Source organism: Rhodamnia argentea, chromosome 3, assembly GCF_020921035.1.
Source record: "Rhodamnia argentea isolate NSW1041297 chromosome 3, ASM2092103v1, whole genome shotgun sequence".
Classification (NCBI taxonomy): Eukaryota; Viridiplantae; Streptophyta; class Magnoliopsida; order Myrtales; family Myrtaceae; genus Rhodamnia; species Rhodamnia argentea.
In genome coordinates, this window is record NC_063152.1 from 9,708,246 (window position 1) to 9,733,458 (window position 25,213).

General features: G+C 37.9%; 2 protein-coding genes across 5 annotated transcripts; both read right to left on the reverse strand.

The window, feature by feature from the left end:
* Positions 1 to 9,153: 9,153 nt before the first annotated feature.
* LOC115750416 lies at positions 9,154 to 14,103 on the reverse strand. The gene is made up of 5 exons (XM_030687752.2): positions 13,293 to 14,103; positions 11,261 to 11,310; positions 11,020 to 11,097; positions 10,155 to 10,704; positions 9,154 to 9,881 (listed from the first exon to the last, which is right to left on the reverse strand). The coding sequence occupies exons 1-5, from the start codon at positions 13,431 to 13,433 to the stop codon at positions 9,375 to 9,377; spliced, it is 1,326 nt and encodes a 441-aa protein (XP_030543612.2). The 5' UTR covers positions 13,434 to 14,103; the 3' UTR covers positions 9,154 to 9,374.
* Positions 14,104 to 14,826: 723 nt separating this feature from the next.
* On the reverse strand, positions 14,827 to 23,905 carry LOC115750413 (katanin p80 WD40 repeat-containing subunit B1 homolog KTN80.4). Of its 4 annotated transcripts, XM_030687745.2 has the most exons (18): positions 23,541 to 23,905; positions 22,786 to 22,916; positions 22,342 to 22,459; positions 21,944 to 22,170; positions 21,757 to 21,859; positions 21,274 to 21,344; positions 20,917 to 20,991; positions 20,697 to 20,840; positions 20,379 to 20,559; positions 18,951 to 19,463; positions 18,411 to 18,467; positions 17,457 to 18,325; positions 17,244 to 17,369; positions 16,758 to 16,832; positions 16,551 to 16,663; positions 15,979 to 16,095; positions 15,807 to 15,875; positions 14,827 to 15,320 (listed from the first exon to the last, which is right to left on the reverse strand). In XM_030687745.2, exons 1-18 carry the CDS (start codon positions 23,563 to 23,565, stop codon positions 15,260 to 15,262), a joined length of 3,075 nt encoding a protein of 1,024 aa, XP_030543605.1. In that variant the 5' UTR covers positions 23,566 to 23,905; the 3' UTR covers positions 14,827 to 15,259. The 4 variants fall into 4 exon arrangements, with proteins under 4 accessions (XP_030543605.1, XP_030543607.1, XP_030543606.1 ...); XM_030687747.2 differs by lacking the exon at positions 23,541 to 23,905 and having other exon boundaries at positions 21,944 to 22,145; positions 22,786 to 22,807; XM_030687746.1 differs by lacking the exons at positions 22,786 to 22,916; positions 23,541 to 23,905 and having other exon boundaries at positions 21,944 to 22,175.
* Positions 23,906 to 25,213: the final 1,308 nt, after the last annotated feature.

Consider the following 25,213-nt stretch of genomic DNA (forward strand, 5'->3'; position numbering starts at 1 on the left):
GGTTCAAAACTCCTCGACGCCGATGTCTTAAGTGGGGGGTCGTGGTGGTGGGCTCCTGCGCTAGCCCCTCCCGAGGACTAGTCGTGCTCCACCGCTGTGTTGAGCCAAGCTCGCCGGCCGCGCGGAACCTCGGTCATAAAAAAAAAAAAAAATTATTCATCATAAAAAATTTCATTCTTTCTTGCCCGAATTAATTAGCACGCCACCCATTTGAGCGCGATGCTCACGGAAGTCAAGTGACGTCCGGCCCGCGACACGTGGCGTTGTTCCATTTACTCAACTCACCTTTCGTATTTATGATGAGATTATCAAGACACCTATAAAGTGGACTATTCTCCCAATTATTTTGAATTTGGACATTTGTCTGTCCCCCAACTCGTATAACGAAGGGGAAGATGACATCACATGACGTCACGCATCTAATTACGACAAAATAAATGTCCCTTGGGCTATTTAGAGGGTGTGGACCAAAACCCTAGAGGTGGTTGGATCAAAAGACAGAGTCCAAATTATCGAATTTGGACTCATTGTATCCCATCTAGAATTACGAATCAAAAGACAGAGTCCAAATTAGGCAGCCCCATAAAAAAATTTCATTGATTAGGTCGGTCAAACTAGATGATCAAAGTTGACTATTTTTTTTCCTATCAAATTTCAAGAACAAGCTATCGATCCCCGTATTCAAGCATCTAGAAAAAGTAGATAAGTGATGGAGACGCCTTAGCGTTAGCCCCACTGTTGTTTTCGATCCTTAGGTTGCTCCTTGGAAGATCTTCTTTAGGCCTACGGTTCTTTCTTTTTGTTGGGTCAATTTTGTGGAATCCCTTTCCTTGTTGGGTTCTGCTAAATTTGTTCATCGCCAAAAGCTTGAAGGAAACCCTTTGATGGAATCGCTTTCCTTATAGGGTTTCGCTGAATTTCTTCGCGCGGATAATTGTCGTGTTCATGTCGTGAACAATTTCGATGAAACGCGTCGACCGACGATTGGTTGCATAGATGATTACGTGATATGCTCATGAGGAAATTAAAGTAACCACGCTTTGTAAGCGGATATTGACGGAGATCATAGTGGCTAGAATCCCTTTCCTTCTAGGGTTTCGCCAAATTTCTTCGCTCGAATAATTGTCATGTTTTGCATGTCGTGAATAATTTCGAGAAAACATGTCAAGCGATGGTGATTGATTTGGTAGACGATTACGTGATTCACGAGGAAATTAAAATAACCACGCTTTGTAAGTGGATAGTGACAGAGATCATAGTGAAAGCTTAACCATTAACAACGTTGTCTCTATGGAAAGATGTCATACTGATATTTCAAGGGCACTTGGCATGTTTTCCATGATTGGAAGGAAACTTTGCTCCTCCTATCTAAAATTTGATGTGTGTGTGTCTATATATATACAAGCAAACTCATGATGGAAATATCAAGCCGCCATCGTCGCCGTCCCCTTTCTGTCTCTTTTCATTGCCTCGGAGGCGATGATAATTAGAGTGGTGTTGCGACAGTGGGCCCCCCAACAATAGCTATCAGAGCCGATGGTAGAATGATAGGCTCCCAATTTGTTCCGATATTTGGTAAATATCTCAATGAAGGAATTTGGCGACCGACGCGGTTTCCAGAAGGTTGGCTTTGTGATGTAGCGATGCGGTCCCAACGACAGATTCGTGGTTTGGTATGAAGAAAGAGACTCGATATGAAGTTGGGGTGTTGATAGAAATTCAGGTTGAGATATCTTGATGTAGAAGGATATATGAATTAAAGAGGAATGAACATAATACTGTGCTCACACGTCAAGGAGAGATGGTCGGGATGCACGTGTGAATTGTGTTAGAAAATTTCACTTCGAATAATTGATATGATATGAAACGACTAATACATCCTACTTTGCTCATAACTCATTAACTTACGCTATTGAGTGAATGTGTGTCATATTGAAGATGTTAATGGGCTCGGACTTGAACTTTTCCTTAGCAATCTTTTCCAGTGAAACGATTAATATATCTTACTTGACTCATAACTCATTGACTTATGCTAATGAGTGAAGGTGGGTTATACCGAAGATATTAACGGGCTCGGACTTGAGTTTTCTCTTAGCGATCTTTTCGGGTAAAGATATCGACCTTATGTTGCGCGCTGTCAACAAGCACGATTACACTCGTCGTCGATAAGAATCCAAAGTAGGCAATGACAATTAAAGTGGCATTGCAATCAGCGGGCACAGACGGTTGGGGAGCAGCAGTGACGGCGGCTACACGGCGGAGGATGGGGCTGCTTGGGAAGGCAGAAAAACAAAGAAAGGAGAAGAATGGGACAGAGAAAGAACACAAAGAAAACGAAAAGCAGTTAAAATCCTACATGTCGATGTGCCTCTTCCCCAAAATTAGGTAACATAAAATGTACATTTGTTTCAAATTAAATCCATTGATCTCAAAGATCAATAAGAGAATCAACCTTCCACTTTAAAATCCCTTCTTACAAGTTTCATCACAAAGATAGATTGGCATGGTCATATTTATTTTTTAGTTGAGAGATATCATTCGATTGGCATGGTCATATTGACTTGAGGATGATTTGACCTAAAGAGATGGTTCTATCATGAAGAAAGGCGTAATATTTATAGGAGGAACGAGTAATCGATATTCTAAATTTTAAGAAATCATTGGTACTTGTGATGCACACATATTGACTAGTCCATCTATGAAGATTAGTCGAGTGATCACCATCAAAATACCAATCGCTGCGCGATGAAGAATAAGTAAAGGCGCAGAAATGTATAAATTATTGAGCACGAAAAATCTTTTGACATTGGTGAAAAAGCTAATGGAGAAAGCTTTTCCAAGTCCAATCCATGTGGTTTTGATTAGGAAAATTTGTCAAAAAAATCCTAAACCTTTTGCATTTTTACCGATTCAGTCCTAAATCTTTTGAAAGTTTGCCAATTCAGTTATAAATTTGCATTTATGCCATTTCAGTTCTTTCAATCAATTATTGTCGAAAATCGCTGAGATAGCACACCGGTTTTAACATGGCGACACGAGATTTGACGTGGCTAATTTTATTAATATTTTAGTATTTTTTATATTTTTATTAATTTTTTTTCCTTTTCTCCGGCTTTGTTTTTAGGTGGTCCGCAAGGATCATTGGGCACTTGTCGGCCGTTGGGCAAGCCGCCGACGAAGGCAAAGCGACGCCTTTGCACCGGGTAGCGAGGGCCGTGGCCGTGATGGCCTGGGCGAGGCAGCGTTGCCTAGATCTCGTCGAGGCCGGCCTCATCGGCGACCGCATTGGCCTTGCCCGGATCTAGGCAGGCTAGGCAAGGGTCCGACGACCCTCTTCAACCCCCGATAAACAAAGCCAGATAAAAAGAAAAAATTGATAAAAAAAATTAAAATATTATTAAAAATGGCCGCGTCAACGCTGGGTCGTGTCACTTCAACATCGGTCGTGCCATGTTTGTAATTTTTAGCCAAAATTGATCGAAATGACTGAATTAGTATAAATGCAAAAGGTTGATGACTGAATTAGAAAACTTAAAAGGGTTAAAACCGAATTGGCGAAAGTACAAAAGGTTTAGAAATTTTTTGACAATTTTCCCCTTTTGATTAATATGGAATAATCACATATGTCAAGACGATGGAAACTATTAAAATCGTGCTTCCCAAATCAAATGAACTATCAGACCCAAAAAAAAAAAAAAAGATCAAATGAACTACACTTGCGGTCCTTAAATAGCAATTTAAACCCGGATCTTGTTAACAAGTATCTCGAAATACCAATTAAGGCCACTGAAAATAGAAACGATGTGCAAGTCACATTTCGAAGAAAGTCGAGTGACAACCACATTTCAAATAGAAATATTTATGTTTCAAAGCAAGATTAATAGGGTTTAATAAGCGTCATAAGGACGCTCTTTTAATAATTTCAAAAATAGTAATGGGCATATTCGGTCAAAGCAAAATTACAACCTCATGCTCCAAACACGCTCTCCATAAATAAAAAAAAAAGAATTATGCTATACCTCCTGGGAATTAGCAAAGGATTTTAGCAAGGAAATTTATAAAAAGAATAATTATTCTACACCTTTCCGCAATAAATGTCAGTATAATATGGTAGCTTGAATCGGTAACCAAAGTTGGTCACAAATCACAATTTCGTGAGGCACTAAGATTAGATTAATGATAGATATTAAATATCTGATCATCTGGCAACTTGTCAGTACCAAACTCCACCTGTGAACATTCATACTTCAAACACGTGGCTGCATCGGCTGGTTTTGCCGCCACCTAAGTTGCCGTCCTTGAGTATATTTCAGTTTTTTTTTTTGTTATATTTTATATATTCCAGTTTGCCCACATAATAAAAGATATACTTAACTGGTGAAAATAATCTTTTAGACAACCTTGAGAGATTAACTAGACTATTACATTTTTCATTAATCTCCTAAATTGATAACTAATTACCCACTTTCGATCATATACATAAATATGATAAATTAAAGCATGCATCGCCAATGAAAAGAAAACTTAAACGATAATCTTATCGATCATGAACTCGAGGATTTTAATACCTACTTTTATACATAAATCAAATCGATGATGGATAATGCTGCTTGTGAAAGGTAATTACCAGCGATTTGTTCTATAATTATTTAAAATACTGTGCTTAGTGCCCCAAAAGTAAGATAAGTAGGAATTGACCCTACCGATGAAAAATGTGGAAAATGTCCACCTTGTATAGGTTGTGCTAAACGTGTTGTTTATTTATTTAGGTAATGGCAAGTGGGGTACGTCGAACCTATCTTCACTTCTCTATTATTGTAATCTAGTGCTGACTGCTGAGAAAAGAAAAGCTATCAACTAGGGATGTTCTTCTTGAGTCTGCCCTCAATAATTTTTCTATTTGGTTTAGCTGGGGAAGGTTATGGAGTAGTTTAGGAGCTGTTCAACTTTTGCCAAGATGATTGACTTCAATTTAACTGATCTCTTGAAATTTCCGCACTCAATGGATTCTCAGAATCTTTCCTTTGGTGGATATTAAGAACGCATCAATTTTTCGTTTTTCATAAAATATGTCGAGAGCAAATCGAAGAACGAATCGATCAAAGGTTGAACCGACGTCCAGTGATGTGCTCTTTTCTGTGAATTGAGATTTGATTTCTCACACCACCAAGTGTGGACAATCTGGCTATCGAATTGGGTTTTGGCGTACCTTTCAAGTAAGCAAAGCATTGCAAGAAGTTTATAAACGCTCGGCAAGTCAATATTTTGTAAAGCTCTGAGTTATCTTCTTGCTTCGTATTTGTCAATGTCATTGGGTCGAACGAGAATCGACGGACTCCACACGATGCTTGACCTAATCATGCGCAACTTAATGACTTTCCAAGGGTGCCGTCTTTGATCTTTGTTTAATGGGGTCACGATGCTTTAGGTACAAGTTTTATGAGGAGTTGGTTGTTGGGTCTATTCTATAACACTAGGGTTAACACTCGCCTCATTGTCGTGTCATAGCAGGATTATCATTGTTCCAATCTCAATTTCCCGGGGGGGAAATCAAAATCAAAATTAAAAAAAGGAAAACCAACGGAGGAGATTGAGATTGATCGTGTGAATTAAATTATTATAATGATATCTCTCTTTGTTTGGTGAAAAATGAGTGCCTTAAGAAGGAGATTGAAAATGATAAATCAATGATTAGTGATCCAAAGCTTTTATTAGACTTTGATTGGCACGTAGACGTGAAAAACATGTCATTGTCTACCAATCACATTTCAAAGTTGGATATCTCCAAGCGACGTCCCCATCTTATTGCATTATCAATCAATGTGTAAAGGGTTTGCAAGCTGCTTCTTCTTCTTCTTTTTTCTATCAAATGAAGGATTTATGATAGGGAAGCCGATAACAATGGTCTGTAAGCTTTGACCCAATATATAATATCATCCTTAGACTTTTTAATTTGTTTAATGCAGTCCTTCAGCTATTTTTAAATGTTCAATTTAGTCCTTTTGTTTGATCGAACAAGGGAAAGACTTTAACCTAAGTGGTTTTCCTTTTTCTATTTTGCAATAGCTTACAGGCTTTTGTGATTGGAAAATGATACTAATAGTATATGAACTTTACCTTAATATGTAATAGAATCTTTGAACTTTTAATTCGTTTAATATGGTCAATTAACTCTTCCTAAATGTTCAATGCAATTCTCATGTTTTTATTTTTCAGTAAATAGGCGAGAACTGCAGCCCAAGTTGTCTTTTCTCATTTAGATATGCCGCATCAGATTAGGGGCTTGTAGTGATTTCCTCCCTTGTTTGATTAAAAAAAAAATTTACATTGAACACTTAGGAATAGTTAGAGGACCACATTGGAAATATTAAAAGCCTAAAGATAACATTCCACGTTTATTAAAACTTCATGGACTATTAGCATCATGTTCTTTTGTTTAATTTGCTTAAAACGCTAAAGTAAATAACAAGTTGTGGTTGCATCTTTAGCAGGTGACCATGATGCTCAGCCGATTCTCGTGGGTTGTTAAATGAAATGAAGCGTTTGGTGCCGAAAAGTGTTATTGGTCCCTTAGAAAAATTGACATTGAAGCGACCTCCCGTTTCTTTCTTTAATGATTTTTTTTTCCTTTTATAAAATATACCATGTATCTTAAAATCGTCCGAAATATCTTCATTGATTGATATTCCTGATCGATTATAATTTATGTCATAGTAGATTGTAACTTTAAATAGTTATCTTATAGACCCTATAAATAACTCGCGTGCCGTTTATCATTATACGTACATTACGCAACTCTCTTTTCCAAAATATCCTTATATCCATCTATAACGGGAATTTCCTTGTTTTTGTTACTGCGATTTCAAGAATTCGGTAGGAGTATTTTGGCCGTGAAGAACACCCGATATAAGGCTAACGAAATTACACACCATTACGAGCGATTTCGTTTTATCTTCGATCCGAATTTCGTGGTCATAACTTCATGATATTAAGTGAAAACTTCTCGTTGTAAAAAGTATCTTTCCATTGTCATTTCCTTCGTTTTCCTTCTTGTAAATTTTTTTTTCCCGTTTCTCGTAATTAACTTTTGTAATTCGTTGAAACTCATGGAATGAACTTTCTACGGTTCGATCAAAAAAAAAAAAAAATTCTACTGGGCTTAGCCCAAATGGAAAAATTCTGTCCACAAGCTGAAAATGATGTTGTTAATGTTTTACAAGCAGCCCAAGTGTTGATGGGCTTAAGAAGCGTATCCCGATTTTCTTTCATTAGTTTTTTACTTTTTTGGGTCGAATTTCTTTCATTAGTTTTTTTTGGTCGGAATTTCTTTCATTAGTTCAACACTCTTCTTTTGCTCTTTTCCTTTTTATTCTAGTTTGCGGTAGATGTAAAAAAGAAGGTTATGTGGCATCCTTGTTATGTTTTATCGGCCTATATTTCTCCAACACGGTTATATTTTGTTCTGTCAATTGATTTTTCTCTGTTAGTATAGCAACTCGCATCATCCGAGCGGATTTTTAGAAATTCTTAATCGAAAAAAAAAAGTTGAATTTTAGTGTGACATGCACGAATCGAGAGGGTCTAGTCTCACATCACCTATCGGCGTGGGATGCGGTTCTCCTGTCCCGAATATGTCCCCTTCCATGCGTGCAACTCCACAGCCTAAACACTTAACTTTTTTGGGACGAAAAATGGAACATCTACTCAAAACGACATGGTGGTGAAATAGAGTCCTCGCATGTAAAAGAATTCTTTGACTGATGTGAGTCGAAATTCTTATGGCCCGTACAACCAAATTATATAAATGCTTTTTGGCAGTTTATAAATTATTAAATATTTGTATCTTTCATAAACTCTTATTCCCTTTTTTTTTACCAACTCATAAACTTACTTTACCAAATTTTCAAGAGGAGCTTATCAACTTTTTTCGATTAAGTTACTAACTATTTTTGGGTTACCAACTTTCTTATGATTTATTTACCAACATTTTTTAGGTGTCTTTTTTAAATTATTAAATTTTTGTTATTATTTACTAACTTTTACATATTTTTTACAAAGGCCTTAAACTAATAAGTTCATATATGGACTTGCCAACTTTAAACTGATCCCATCAAGTTATCAACTAGTTTCGATTTAACTCTTGTTCAAATTGGTTAAAACCATTTATTTGTTTCTTCCCGAACTTACCTACTTTTCCATTAAAATACCAACTTTTAATTTCCTTTCTTATCAACATGTTGAACTTACCAACTCTTCTAAGAAATTGCCAACCTTAATTAGAGCGATCACCAATTTTTTTCTAAAATGAGAGTTGATAATTGAATATTGAGTGATAATTTATTGGGATGAAGCTTGTCGAATCACGCCAATTTAGCTTAGTGATAGTATTTGTATATGTATGGAGTTGTTAACCAAGTCAAGTAAAATTTTTTTAACTCAATAGAAAAAGTCTGCAAATCAAAAAAGAAAAAAATAATTGAATATTGTTAAGTAACTCAAATGAGAGTTGATTACCAAAATAAGTTGGTAATTTAAGAATTATTGGTAAGCGTCTTTTTTGGTCGGAAAAATTATTGGTAATTATTTCTAGGGTTAATACCACAAAAAACACCAAACTAGTACATATAATGACATGGTACACCAAATTTACCTCAAACAATTTTTTTGATCATGTAAAATTTCAAATTGATACACCTTTCATAAATTTACCGCAAACTATTTTTTTTACCACAAAAAATCCCAAACTAGTACAACCGTAACAAAATTACCTCAAACCGATATACTTGTGACAAATTTACCTTTGTTAGTTTCCATTAAATTGATTTAATATTACGAAAATTTCAAATTCATAAACATGTGATAAACAAAGGATAAAAACTTCAAATGGATACACTCGTCAACTGTCATGTGTCATATAACTTAGCAATTTGACGTTAAAATTTAATGGAAGCTAAAGAAGGGTAAATTTGTCACGGGTGTATCGGTTTGAGGTAAATTTATCACAAGTGTACCAATTTAAGATTTTCGATGGTAAAAAAAAATAGTTTGGGGTAAATTTGTTAAAAATGTACTTGGTTTGAAATTTTTGTGGTATTAATCTTTTTTTTAACCTTAATTATTGGTAAGTTAACCAAGCGTTTTTTCAAACCAACATTTATCAAAATGACATAAATAGAGTTTGCTTTTCCAAGGAAGACTTACATGAATGTACATCAACAGCAACGTTAAAGCCTATTGTTCCAATTGGATTAGGAACCCAAAATAACAGGAGACGAAAGAAGCATAATACATGTACTACAAAAAGACCCTGAACCTACAAATATTTGCATCTAAGTCCATCATACTAAAGAAGAAACTATTTTACATGTACTTGTTCACCTTGTCCTGACTCTCTTTCTTCCCCTATTAGACCTCACAGCTCTCGGGGCATCACTTGTATTTTTACGTTTTCGCCGCCAATTCGTGATCGAACTTCTCTTGCCAATAGCCGAAGACTCCGCCGATGGCGAGGAGTCGGAGTTGCCTGCACTCTTGCTTCCTATTGATGCTGTCCAAACCGTGTTATTGGCATTCGAAGCCCTCGGGGGCAATTTGTGCGCCCCGCGACGAACGGTGCTTCGAGGCCTGACCGGAGTTTCGGTGTGGACGAAATTGGATCCTTTGTAGTGTTGCCTCAGCTTTTGGGTGACAATGTCTCTCAGGAGTAACGCAGACTTGTGCTCCCTTGTCCTTCTGGAGTAGAAGACCAATGAGTTGTTCGCGAGGAGCAAAAGATCTCGGAATACTTCAGTGGAAGACGTTACGGTGAGGCCCGTTATTCTTGATCTTATGGTGTGAAAATCCATGTGTTGGCGGATCAATCTCTTGTATCTTCCTCTCTTCTGTGACAGATGAATTCAATAGGACATGTCTCAGTCAGACGCATGTTTTTATTGTTCTTACTGCATTGCATGACTAGTCCTAGAGTTCCTAGAGATGACATGGGTATCAGAGAAATCATAGAGGAGTTTCATATACAGTCACAGTAAAAGCGCTATGTAAACTCGATAGGATGACGAGAATTCAGAAGTAGGATTCAAATTGATTGAAGTAGGATTTGTGGGTGAACATCGATAAGAGCTGGCTTCGAATTATGCATCGAATGTGAACTTTACCTGGCAATTAAGTCGGCGATAGAATATGTTGGCGCTCTTGTGCTCCACGACAGAATCGTAGATCCTCATCAGATCGTTGACGGTCTCCTTCCTCCGACCTCTACGACTCTGAGAATCCGTCGAAACATCGGCCGGGCCCATGAATTGGCTTTCTCCTACACTCCCTTCTTTGATTTGCACGACACAATTCTTCCTTTTTCTCAGGCCTCTCTTCTTCTTAAGGAAGCCACCTTGACCTCTGCATAGCTCCTGAAGCTTCATATCGATCTTGCGATCCTTGTCTCGCTTAGACGACTTGGGAATACCAGGCTTAGTCTTCTTCTCGTCAGCTGAAAGTGAAAGCTGAACGCGACCATCTGATGAGGAGTTAGCAGAGACTTCTTGAGTGAGGCTATCTGAGAGCGCACCTTCCAGTGTCTGCCTTCGATATGATTTAGCTCCATATGAGTTCTGAACTGGTACAACCGATACTGTCCGGCTGGAGTCATAATCGACATTGGAATAAGGTCCGCTCTCTGCCTTGAGATATTCGATCTTCAATTCCAGAGTCCTGACAGAGAAAAGCATGAGTCCATAAATAAAGAACAACGGAATGAGAGACACATAATATTCCCTCAGTCGAACTCGCCATACATCGATTCAAAGGCGAGTATCGATGTCCAAAAAACTTAGATGGTTGAAACAACAGGCTTCTTGCGAAAACAAAGCAGGCCAAGTTTAATTCATACATTGACGTAACCCTCTACCTCAATCTAGAGCTCAACATATTTCGGTAATAGCGGTTCTTACACATTCCATGTCCTTAATTTCCCTTCAAAAGCAATGGATGCACAACAAGATAAACCAAAAAGATCAGATAGCTGACCCAATGGAGCTTTCAGATTGCTCTAAGGCTCGCCTCAACTCCGCGATTCGTTGTTCTCGTAATTCTTCGAACCAAGCTCTAAAACAGAAACATGAAAAGCATGAGTCCACAACCAAAGAGCAACCATAATGGAGATGCCATTGTAGGTTCTTATATAACCCTAGCTACTGTCCGCCCCTTAAGGTTGCAGAAACAAGGGTACGTCGCGATGTCCTTCGAGAAAGGAAAGAGCTCTACTTACGTGCGCCCCGAGAATCGCCGTTGCAGGTCCTCATACTTGGCTTTGCAAACCTGCATTGTAGCGTCGGATTTTCATTTTAACATATCGGTAGCAATCTCATCGATAGCTCTTGCAGAAGATGGTGAACTTCTTTTTGCACCAGTAGAAGGATGGGTAATGCACCTATGGGCCACTGAATCTGCACCTTTATCTATGTTTTATGATGCGTCTCGCCTACTGTTTGGATAAGCTAAAGAAATCCCGGGTGTACGTATTTGCTCTTGTAATTCTTATAACGTTACTCATTAAGATTTGTTGGAATCAACGAGTTTGATTTAATGCCCCATTTGTTTTGCCAAAAATGATTGATTTAGAAAATACTTTCTTTAAAATAATTGCTTGTATCGTTTATAAAGATGAATAAATGAAAATATTTTTATCGTCCACGAAAATATTTAGACATTAATTATTGTCAATATTTTTTTTTTCCATCGACTAATTATTTTTAGCGATTCAAACTATCATTTTTAGGAAAATATTTTTCACATCATTCATTTTCTGCTAAACGAACCGAGTACAAGCTTTTGTGCATTTGCTACAACTCTTGTTTTTTGTGATTTCCTAAACTTTCATTGTGTTATAGCCGTTAACCCCCTAAATTTGTTCCATTGGTATGTGCATTACACGTGACTTTTAAGGGGCAACAGTTCATTTTTATCTCATTTTGAAAGGATAAATAAATAAATTAAAACACCAATAATTGATAAGGCAAAAATCGAAAAATAATATTAGATGAAAAGAATAACGAATTTATCCACTTTAATGGACGAAAGAAGAAATTTAAGAAAAAGAAAAAGAAAAAGAAAAGCAAATTAAGTAATTAAAAAAAGGATCAATAACAAAAAGTCCAAATGAAAATAATTAGTTACTCATTATGTACTTTTAAATGGTTAATTAATGTGAAGAATGATTTGTTAATAATGCATACAAAATAACATAGAGAGAAATGATGTTCTCATCCCAACAAAAAAATTAATGAAATCTAAGGTGATTTTTTAAATAATTTTATTGATTGAACATTTTTTTACATTAATCAACCATTGAAAAATGCTAAATGAATATCCAATTTTAGAATTTGAAGTTTTTGTTATCGAGGTCTTTTCCCTTTTAATTATTTAATTACATTTATTTTTGCTAAAATATCTTCTTCTTCTTTTTTTGGTCATTGCTAAAATATCTTATTTAGGTTTAACATTCTATTCATATTTTTTTTTGTTATGTTTCAGTATTGTTCTTAATATTTTTCTCTATTACTAATGTTTCAGTTAACTTATTTTCTCCATTTGTTATTGTTTTTATATTTTTCACGCAATTAAGGTAAAATGAAAATTTTCTTCCAAAATATAAGATAATCATACACCTTTACTCCTAAAAAGTTATGTGAATTGTACATCATATTAGAGATAACAATTTGAGGGTTAACTGTTGCAACAAAATGAATGTCTAGGGCGATAATATGCAGCAAATTTAGGGGCAAACACATTATTACCACCGAAATTGAGAGAGTTTTGTCTAATATCCTAGTGAAATAATTAGCCCAACATGCTTGTCAAAAGTGAAGACCGGCAAGTCTCGAAAAGCGTGCATCGACGCGTCAAATTTAAATTGCCAAAGATTAAAAAATCTAGATTTGTTGAATAAGTATGAAAAAAAAGAAAGAAATAAATTAGTGAAAGAGTAATGTCACGTGCCCCAAATTTTTATTAAGAAAATCATGCTAATTTAACGAAGATTCGGTCAACAAAAATGAAAAGGGAAATACAACCCAAACAGGAAAAGACCAAACATGGAATATAGCATTTCCTTTTTAAATGGTTTCTTCTTTATCTTCCTTATTGGTGTACACAAGCTAAAATGACACGGCAATTACAATCTATGAGGAAACTAAGCAGAGAGAATTCCCAGGGAACATGAGTTGGTAAACCCTAGAAGTAAAAATATCACATATAACATATGTTATTGTAGGAGCTAAGGGAAAAAGAAATAGTTTGACCTTAGGGGTGATTTCACACGGCCAAACGATTCGGGCTCGCAGCTCCGATGCGACCCGGTCCCAATCTCCGGTCCCGTGCCGGAGCACGGCGCCTCCGAGCAAAAGTTCATCCCACGTGCTCCACCTCCCTATCTCCATCATCTTCGACCCCAATGCGCATGTGCTGTGATAGAATATCCTCCACTTCTGTTCTCCAATCTCATTTGCCCCGGCCGTGGTCGGTGCCGAAACAACAAAGCCCGCCTATTTCATTCAAGTCGGCAATCGAATGAATACATATGATCATTATGCAAAGATCATTCAAGACCGCTCCGACTCAACCCGCCTAATTAAAAACCTCGAGCCTCAGAAGATGAAGAAAGGTTTGACAAAGCTTACAAGCCAAACTGTCTTTTTTTTTTTCTTTTTGAAACAGGAAAGCAGGTTTCCGGAGAGAGAGAGAGAGAGAGAGAGAGAGAGAGATCAAGGTTATATGAGCTATGTGATTTTGGGTTTTGATATGAAGGTTATGTGAGCTCTGTGATTTTGGTTTTTTTCTTAAAAACCTTTTTCTGGTTTTTCCTTTCTTGGAGGATAAGTTATTGGTGTTCTATGGCTAAAGGTTGTTAATTTCAGTTTTCTATTTTGGGAATCCGTCAACAGAATGACAAGAAAGAATTAGAGGAGATTTGTTTTATAGATGATAAATAAAGAGATTTTTTATTTTTTGTGGGAATTTTGCTACTCTGGAATGGATGGCCTACATTGTCAGCTTCTACATAAATACAGAAAGCCGATATCACTCTCGAAATTCAAGTTAATCATGCATGTATAGCATTCATTCTGTGCAGTTTTCCAGGTGTTTTCAGGTTTGTAATGCGAATAGTTTCCGCAAATCTGCAACGAAAACGCATTCCCAGGTTGATTGCAGCAACTCAACTGGATCTCGGTTTGAACTCTCTTTTAACATTTATGAAAAAAATAAGTGAAATCTTTCACATAGCATTGTGATCTTCAAATGGTACAGAACTTTTGGTACTATTCATTTGGGGATGTGACCAAGTTTGTCATCCTCAGGTTCACGTAGGGTGCAGTAATTGAACATTGAACAGTCAATTTTATCTAAGAGAATGGTTTAGTCAACAAGGAGGTACGTGGTCCAGCTTGTGTGCACCGGTAGAAGGGGTTTAATCTTCAGGTTCCAGCAGCGAGCACCAACCCGTGTCTTCGAATTTGTTGCCTCCGATGACAGGGCGGTCCTCTAGACTCTCATCGACACTGAAAATTTCCGAAAGTTACATTCCAGAATGCAAAGTGAAATAGCAACATCAACCTCACCATGTACCTCCGCTGTGCTCATTCTCAGATGCACCACTTTTTACGCTCATTCTCACTGGAAACTATTTCCTAATAAGCTAGAGACACTCAAATCCTTGTGGCTCACCACCTTCTTTCAACTCACATTTGCAGGAATCCTTTAGCAATGGACCCAATGTGTCCAGGATAAAAGTGATTCTTATAATGAGTTGGTAAGCTAAGACGATCTGATCTTTTATAAGATACAATTGCACCTTCATTTTAAAGTGTAATTCTAACAACCGAGATGCACAGAAGACAAGCTCTTTCAGTTATGATGAACGAAGAGGATTTTCACTATACGTGCGAAGTGCGCAGATAGAAGATACAAAAGATACACCATAATACAGAATCAAAGAATTGAGAGACCCTACTCTTTCAGAATATCATGGAGTCATTCCCCAAGCAAGACCTATTGAGTCTTCAAGCTTAATCTCCATGCACGTAGTGCTCGGGTATTTGCCTCATGAGAAACCAAGCAAAATTGATCGACTGAAGTGGCAAAATCAGTAGTCCTAAAGCCAAACTCCAAGTCAAGGATGGACAGCATCATATACACGAGTATTCTGTTAGGAGTCATCCAAACTGGTCTTCACAGGTAAGCAGCAACGGGATGCAGATGGTATGGTCCATTAGCATTGTTGAAGGACTAAATTCAATTCTTGAGCACTTTTTGCAATTAAACCACCTCTCCTGCAATAGAAGCAACAGAGATGTTTACATCCTAACTCCAAGTGGGAATCAATGAATGAGCAAAGGGCATTTTCCAGTTTCAATCATAAAGGATCGAAAAAGGAGAACAAAAGCAAATCAAATTTATCTGTCGCCATTCTGTTTTCACCTCACAATACCAGGTTCATATTGATCATGTGGGTGCGTCAGAACTAAAACTTGCTCATTTAACTTATCATTTCAAAGTTGACAAATCTCTCAATAACCCATTTTCACATATCTGGACATGGTGTTGTGTTGACATTGCCAAACTAAGATCCCATCATCATAACAGAGGGTTAATCATATAATCTTAACCAACACTCCTCATGATTTTATCAACCAGATTCCAAAGACAAGACATCATGCAATACATCAGAAACAAAAGATGGTCCTGATATTTATGAAACAGTGGTCACGCATTTTCCAAGGGATGAAACAAACTTCATCAACTCCCAACAGGCCTACCTCACAAGTAAAGGGAGAACTTTTTGGATCTTTTGCAGCTCTGTAAAACACTGGGTGCAGCACTCTAGCCTGAGATCAAGTATTCAAATTTGTCAGTACCCAGCACTCAAATGATCCTACCAGAACACAGCCAAATGAGTGATATAAAGTGCCCAAGTCCAACGAAGAAAACCTTTGCTCAGCATGTAGATCAACACCAACAGTTGGAGGTGCAGAAACTGTGGAGTGAACTACTGAACCAAAAACTGCTACAAGCTTTAGTAGCATCTCGAGAGACACACATGTGTGCCTGTAAAATTTGGAAAAAAGTCAAATCAGTTAGAGGAATGAATACCACCAAGTCCAGAGACTCGCTATCACTGAAAAATGTACATAATCTATATCAAGTATCTCAGTGACACTGCTGATTGAAAGGCCATCAACCCATAAAAAGAGAACTTTCAGCGCCAGACTTGCAACATATAAGAACAAATCAAGAGTTCAGTGCATCAAGACGCCTTCAGTAAGTAAACCAGTTAGAGTACCAAAAGTTAAATACACATGAGAATGACGAATTGTGTTAAAGTTCTAAAACTACAATAACTAATGCTCCAGAATCATGTCATTACTCCTTTATAGATACTATGAGCATGCATAACTCCCATTGTACAGTTCCAGCAATTAGATGGCAAAAACACCATTTCAAACAGATAACTACGTCTAGCAGCATAACTAAGCTGAGCAGCACATATATAACCACACTACCTTTCTACTTTGCTATCCAGTAAACCCACAAGCACGGGAAGCAAGCAAGAAAATAAACCTAAGTTCAGCATCTCCATTTTTTCCATAAGAATGCTGATTACATCTGCTTGCACCTGCACCAGTAGCACGATCACGTGTCTCAGAAAAATAAAGGAAATTATCATATAGCAAGGATCCTAGGACAAACATGCATATGATGATACCCACAGAATGATCTGGCAACCTCCTCAAGGCATTGATAGCACCTTTTATATCTTTCCTTTCAAAGAAATGCCGGACTACCTGGAAATACATGAAAAAATTGTCAAGGCAACTACCAAGTAGAAGTGCAAATAACAAAGTAACAAATAGTCAGTCAAAGATGCCCTTTTCTATGACTTCTGAACTGTCCATTCAGTGATTTGATTTACGCATTAGAATTTAGAAGCATAAGGTTATCACTCTTTGCTGCAACTGCTATACCTTCCACTAATATTATGTCTCCTAGGTTATTAGCAATGGTGCTAACATAATTGCAACCCTTACTAGCAGACCTAACCCTACCCAACAAGTCGTATGATAGTGGTGGGAAATAAAAACTGGTAATCAGATGAATAGCTACAGCTTAAGGAAGCCAACATACAAAATGAAAGTATATAGTGACAGGCAATATAAATTACTCGACTATGTAAATATTCAAAACAGCTAAATTACCTGTAGTTTTGTCAAGCGAGAACGGAGAGTACTTAAGAGAACTTCATGATTTCCCAGTAGAACTTCAGTGACATCCTCGTGGTTAACCGAGTCTGACTCCCTTCCCATAAAATGATGTTCCCCACTCTGTAAGTTGAAAAACATGATACAAAACCCACTATCATCAGCTAGGTGCTAACCACTTAAACTGTTTCAAAAGGGTTAGAGTTATACCGTTGTTGTTGGCGGTATAGGTTGAGGAGCCACATTATTTAGCGGGTTCTCTATGTAGTTAGATAATTGTCTCCTTTCAACCCTCTCGACCGAAACAATTGATGCTTCATCTGTCGATAATCCTCTTTGACGAACCATTACAGTGTTTGTATCATCAGTATTTCTAAATTTGTCTCTTCTGCGAACACTGCGAACAAGAGTGGAGGGTGCTCTATCGTCCCCTGGTGAAGCACGAGAAGAGAAACTAGTTGCCTTATCTTCACTCGCGTTCAATCCACCTTTGATTTCCACATCCTCAATCGGCAAAGCAGAAGTTTTGCTTGCTTCATCTGTTGGTAGTTTTCTTTGAGGAGCCATTACAGGGGATCGACCTTCAGTACTTTTGTATCTGTCTCCCCTGCGGAAGTTGCGAATAAGAGTAGAGCGTTTGCTATCCTCCTCTGATACTGTCTCAGAAGACAAACTACTTGCCTTATCTTCACTGACATTCAATCCATGATGAATTTTCAAATCCTCAACCGGCAATGGAGGAGTTTTACTTGATTCATCAGCTGATAATTCACTTTGAGGAGCCATTACAGTTGACTGATCTGCAGTACCATTAAATCCATCTTTTCTTAAGTCGTGAACAAGAGTAACAGGTGTTCTATCCTCAGTGGCTACGATACGAGAAGACATACTTGTTGCCTTTTGTTCGAGGATGTTTAATCTGTCACTCTTTTCCACGTTTTCTGCCAGAGAGGGAGGGGTTTTATCCAATGCAGACATTCCAGGAGGTGTATTGATTGATTGATCTTCAATACTGTTCATTTTATCTCTTTTTTCAAACTTCTCAACTAAAGTGCGTGTTCGGCCTGGCACAACTGCAACTGTCAAAACAAAGTTTGAGGGAAAATGGTCAGTTTTATTCAATAGTTACTAGGAGTTAAACCAAATGGGCAAGCAGCAGCTAACCTCCATTGACAAACTTGACAGAGTTGATTCCTTCTTTGAAACTGACAGGTTGGTCACCTTGAACACAATAACAAATCTATGTCAGCAGATTTTCAGATCTAGTTCACAAAATGGCATCTGAGTCTCACACAAAACTATGCACTATGACACAAATACTTTCAAAAGAAGCAACTGCTGTATCTTTAACAATAAAAATTATGCATAGACTAATTTCTAGATATGCTTTCATACTTCTATGCCCCATGTTAAAATCAGTGGATGTAAGAACTGCATTAGAAATGACATGAACAACCATGGTCTCAGAGCAATAGTTACCAGCATTGTAAAATCATAATTTTGTTAAACTGCAGAAACTGTCAAAGCAATGATTTGCTTAAAATTCTTCAGAGAAAATGAAGAGGACTCATAAGTATGGGAAACAATATGGTGACAATTTCCCGTTAGTCACTCATCGTAACAAGTACTGCAAAAAATATTATTAGGCCGAGTTGTGGAGACGACCCAATAATGAACCATCAATATTCAAGAGATATTGCTTACACTTTTCTGTTTTAGGTGTCTGCAGTGGTGGCACTTTTTCAGTTTCCTCAGAGACATTCTTGATACTCGAATGATTGTCTTCACAGCCATCTCTTGCTCCATCTTCAGGTGCAAGTTTCTTCGAAAATGAATCTACAAGACTTTCAGAACCACTTTTTCCACTGCTAAGCACTCCAGTTTCAGCACATGCTGATAACCTGTCGACATCATATTTGGTACTCGACAGCCTCCTTGAATGAGCAGGCTTGAGCAACATGCCCGGCTTAGTCCTTGAAAAAGTAATAGATTCTCTTCGAGATGAGTCTTTTCCATCAGGACTGTCCCTACTAACAGCTTTAGGTGCGGTATAAGTTTTAGTAGGAACCTGCGCACTTAAGTTATCTGATGTTTCTGTTACCAAGCCCTGCCTCTGTAGTGTCAAATTAGGGGTGTCCTCAGAATCCAGCGATTGAATCTCTTTCACAGAGTTATTGGTACCAACAAGCTGTGAAGAAACAGGATTTCCACTAGCAGCTGCACAAAGAAGATGGAGTAACACATCAATAACAAGATAAAATACCTTAAAATGTAAACCAGTGTTCAGTAATAATACATGCACTACACGATTATGCTAAAAGAAGCTCCACCTGTAAAGGTGGGGGAAGTAATATGCCTTATACGCGTATCATATTAACAGTACTCTTAAATGATCTGGGACCTAAATCAGCTTGGATCTCATCAAAGAGCCATCAATGAAGTGGGACACTAAACACCCTAACAGAGTTGGTGCTTTGTGCAGGAAGAAGAGTTGAAATCGTGGGCCAAAAATGATGCCACTGAAAGCCAGCAAATTTCTGTCTTCCAGGAAGAGGATGGGCAGGATTCAAGTCTCTGGCATAGAGAAATTCTCTGGAAGAAGTGTCCAGAAAAAAAATTGGAGCATCAATGACTGAAGACGCAGCTTCAAAAAGTCAGACCCTCAGAGCTTTGTATATTATTGAGGAACAGACGTGCAAAAAACCAAATTCAAGGACTACTTATCCTTTACACAAGTCAGAGTCAGTTTCATATTCAAGGTCAAACTTCTTTTGTGAACTCCAATGACTAGAAAGTAACTTGCTCAGGAAAACCTTGTATACATTCAATGCAAAGATTTATGGCTGACAATAGAATAGAACAACAGGAAGAATAAGATAGTCTTCCACTTTTCACAAGGTACTTGACGGTGAACCCAATCACACTCGAAACGCTTGTGTTAGAGGCTCAAAATCTACTTATGATCATGCAGCTACAGTCTTTCTCCTGACCCTCATCAGATCAGCACCGTATATCTACATTCCATTCAGTAGTATGGGCCATTAAATGTCCACTACTTTGCACAGGACCATGTGCCAACATATTTGATATATGAATTTGATAGTATCATAAATGTACACAAAAACAACTTACTATCCACATATATATTCTTTATCTCTTTGGTGTCATAGTCCGGAGAGGCGCAGCGTCCGATTGAAGTCGATCTTACGGTGGTCCCTACTTTAGCTGAGGAACGACTTTCTTGGTGTTCAATTTCATTATCCCCAAAATCCTTCTGCTGAGGCTTTAAATTAGCTCCATAAGGCTCAATAAGCTGAAAAGAGGATGTACCATCATCAGAGAAAAATTCATCTGAACTAATGAACTTGTACAAATAGGAAAAATCCATCTTTACAAAAAAAAAAAAGGTGGAATTCTAGTGTAAGAAAGATGAAGGTAACTAGTGACTACTGATGCATCCGCTACCCAAACACCAACAGAATTTTGGTAGTATGAGCAACCCAAGAATTTTCCGTCATGAATACAAATATCAGCAAGCGCTGACCATCCCATGTCAACAGCATCATGGCAGATTACAGGCTCCCAGGAGTAAACCTACAATTACCAAGCAAGATGTCACATGCCAGCATCTCCAACATGTAAAAAAGTTCATAATTAGGACATTTCAAACCTTTAAGCTATCCTCCAAACCACAGAATAAGGTCCTCCCATCAGGATGGAAGGTGATTGCACGTACTCCTGTGGCCTGAAACAAACAGTTAAAATTCACTCATGAAGCAAGGGAAACCCAAGGATGTTCAGGAACCTATGATCATTATAAAAGATGAGAGATTCCAGAGGGTTCAGTCTAAATACAAGCATATCAATTATGAGAAAAAATTCCAGGTAAGTTTTCACATATATGACAAAGGACAATTCACAACTTATTATTACGAAATATTCTGACTGGAAAGCAGGGAGTAGAAAAATCCTAAATACCTAAATAAAAAAGAAATTGCTAATTCCAAGAAACCAAGCCGTTATATACCTCAGGTCTGGAAGATCCAATTAGTTCAAATGTTTCCAAGTCCCAGAATTTAACAGTTCTATCTGCCGAACCTGGACAAGGAATCTGTATTAGATTACCAGAAATCAGAAGTATGAACAAATCCAAAAGAGTATTTACACTGTCACAAACTAGTAAGAAGGGAGAAACAAGGAGCATGAAAATGAGACAGACTGGATTTCACAAATAAGAAGGACACTAGTGAAAAGTGAAAAAGGATTGGAGAATCATAACAGTTCGTTGGATTGACCTATGCAACTAAAGGTTTACTCATCCAAAGGTCAAATGCAGATGGTATTCAAGTCCCCTAAGGGCACTCTTTACATAATCCAAAGTATTGTACTCTACTTTTCCCACCATCATGTTAACCAAATTATGCTTAATTAATGTCATAACCAAAAGTAACGTTTTATTGCCCTTAATGCAATCAACAAATCTCAGAGCGTAATTAAATCAGAGAATTACCTGTAGCAAGGAGGAACTCCAGGGGATGGAAATCCATAGATCGGATATGATTTTCATGGAACTTAAAATCATGCAAAAGCTTTCCAGCAGTTAGATCCCACACCTGTATGAACAGTAAAATGCTTTACTCAACAAAGGAACAGAACAATCTTGCCAAAGGCCGCGCTGCACAGGGTAACCAAATTACCTTCACAACATTATCATATCCCCCTGAAACAACCCAGCGACCATCAGGAGTGAATCTGATGGTGCTAATGCCTCGAGTATGACCCTTGTATGTGTGTATACATCCTTTTTTTCTGATATCCCAGATCTTTAGGTTTGTGTCGGCAGAACCAGATGCAAAGAATTCTCCAAAGGGATGGAATTCCATAGCGGTGCAATTGGATCTGTGTCCAGTAAGACCACGAACCACTACACTTCAAGAGTAATTAAAAGTGAATTGATATTTACTAACAAACAAAAATGACTCAGCCATACATGCAATGGACTCTCCCTTGTGATCAAGTGGGTGCATATCTAGGTTTCTTATTCAAACAAGTGATAATTCAAATGCTCGACTATCCAAGAAATTTATCAACTTACTCTTTGCCTCTTCCAAGTCCCACAGCTTAATGACACCAGAAGAAGCTCCAGCAAGCACCAACACTTCTGCAGAATCAAAGGCTACGGATTCTACAGGATTTGTATGACCACAAAGGCTCTGCATTGTTGAGCATAAAAACATTATTAATCACTCTTACAAGCAGATGTTGCCAACACTAATTCGGTCTCTTCCAAATTTTAGGTCATCGAATTAATTTCAAATTTTCACAACAATTCGCGTGAACAACAGTTACACAGAAGGACATGACTGCACTTAAGAGTTAGCATCAGCGCTAATTCTGCCTAAGGACATTCGTTTACAAGTAACCATAGAACTAGTTACCTAAGAAGTAGCCTTCCAAATTCGCAATCCAAAGAACTCATTGAGCAGCACTTCAATTACAAGAAAAAGGAAAGGCAAGATAAAACGCTAACTAGACTAACCATTAAGGAATTCGGTTTGCCAACGGCCCATAGATTGACTTTGTAGTCATCTCCACCAGTAAGAAAAAGCCGGCACGCCTTCTTTCCGATACTGAGACAGTTGACATTCGACGGATGGGCTACAAATTCCTCTGCACAAAAGCTGAGTCAAAGGAAACAAATCCGCCCAACAAGTGACACATCCTTTTATCCACCACACAAAAACCGAAAATCTGCATAGGAAAAGCATACTAATAATCACGACTATCACCAAGGCCATCAGATTTAGAAACAAGCGACTCCTCATTTTTCCTAACGAGGGCTATAGCAACCAAGAACTACCCTTAACACAAATCTCCCAGCATTGATGAATCTTCTTAGTTATATCTTTCCTTCTTTCCGTCCATCCCCTGGTCAATAGAACTATAAACACATCCAACCTATCAAAAGAATTCCAAACACATCCTAACCTCCATGAATTTTCAGACTGCAAAAAAGAAAAAAGCTATCGTTCTATTTTCTGACCCTAAAGAGAGACTTAGTTCATCAGCCACTTTGAAATCAAATCTCAACCTTTCCGAGAAATTACAAAAGCGCATCGAACTACGGCGACTTGCCCATCAAATAAAATCCGCGTAGATCTCCAGAACCAAAACTCTAAACACTGTAGCACCCGCGAAGCAACACTAGACATCAAACGACAACCTCAAAGCTCGAACAAGAAGAACGGAACCCGCAAAACAGAGGAGCAATCCAAAACAGCGCAAGAAGGATACGCAGCTTGTAACCCCGCTTGGACATCTTCCGCCCAGGAGCTAGACCCAGAACCCGAAAAAGATTCAGTCGACGCCTCGGGTAACTGGCGAAGCAGCTGGAGCTCAGATCTTTCAGCCCAACACAAGCTCGAATTGGAACGCGGAACACAAAAGCCGCGCTCTTTCGAACAACGCGGAAGATCGGGTTCCCACCCAAGATTCGGAGGGACGAAGAACACAAGAATCACGAAAAGAAAAAAAAAATCGCCGAGATTTCAACAGTGAGAGAGGCTGAAAGGTTGGCGAAGAACGAAAGGCAATTTCTTGATTCTGCTTTCCGAGGAAGGAAAGAGTCCCACCCACAGTCGCTGTGTTGCTTCAAGCTCCTTCAGACCATGATTGAGCCAGTTTCCCCCCGTTGCGGGCGAAATGACCGGAATGCCCCCCCTGGGACCTTTTCTGGTATTCCCCGAGTCACCAACATTTTTTTGAATTTTCTAATTAAATTTAATTAGGAGGAAATGTTGGGTGACGTGGCTCGTAAATCTAGTGGGCTTTGGATTTTCTCTGCTCTTTCTTTTTTTGTTTGTCTGGTCTTTTTGTTAGACTTGTGCACGTCGGTCGGTGGAAGGAGTTTTCTTTCCAAATATATTTATTTCCATATTTGTTCGGAAAAATACAATATTATCTTGAGACATCAAGTAGATTTTTTTTTTTTTAAAGATATACAACAACACTTTTGAGTCGTTCGGAATCTAATTCTCGATCAATGGGCATGCGGCTTTGCTGATAAAAAGATTGGAGGGTGCGGACGCTAGCATCGTAAGTGCGGGATTCGATTCTTGAAAAGCTAAAGATAAGACAAACAAAAAAAAAAGTAATCTAATTTCCTCATTTTCTTTTTGATAAAATCTCGATTTCCGTCCTTCCTTTCACCTTTTTTTTTTCTTCTAATCAAGTACATGAAATTGTAATTTATCTAATTCGCATAAATTCTTAGTTCAGCAAAAAGGAGGCTGGAACGGTGGTGCAAACAAGTTAGCCCTTGACATGAAAAAAAGAAGAAAAAAAGCTTTTGTAAAGGGACATTGATTTCATAATTGGCAATTTTCTTTTAAACTAGATGAATTTGGAGCTCGTGAAAATTCTACTAATTTTGCAGAGGAAGAAAAAAACACGAGCTAAAATATTATTAGTGGTTGGCTCAAACATGAAATCGATTGCACGCAGCGATATGGAAAATTGAATCTATGTCATGTAATTAATTCGCCCTTAACCACCTAGTCAACCCGACGAGTTTATAAGCAAGAGAGATCCGCTCAAATTGCTCTTCATATCTTGTGGTACTGTCCATGGCAGTTACTGAATTAATTATTAGAAAAAAAGCCACCAAAAATCATAAACTATGCTCGTTGTGACACATTTACCCCAAACTTTTTTTTATGACACAAAAAACCCTAAACTTGTACCCATGTAACACATTTATCCCAAATTTATGCCCGTGCGACACATTTATCTCAAAATTTTTGTTGTGACACTAAAAACCAAAAACTTGTAAGATTTTTGATGTCCCAAAAAAAAAAATTTGGGATAAATATATCACATGGGTATAAGTGTAGAGTTTTCGACGTCATAAGAAAAAGTTTGGGATAAATATGTCGTATGAGTAAAAGTTTGAGGTTTTTGGTGTCACA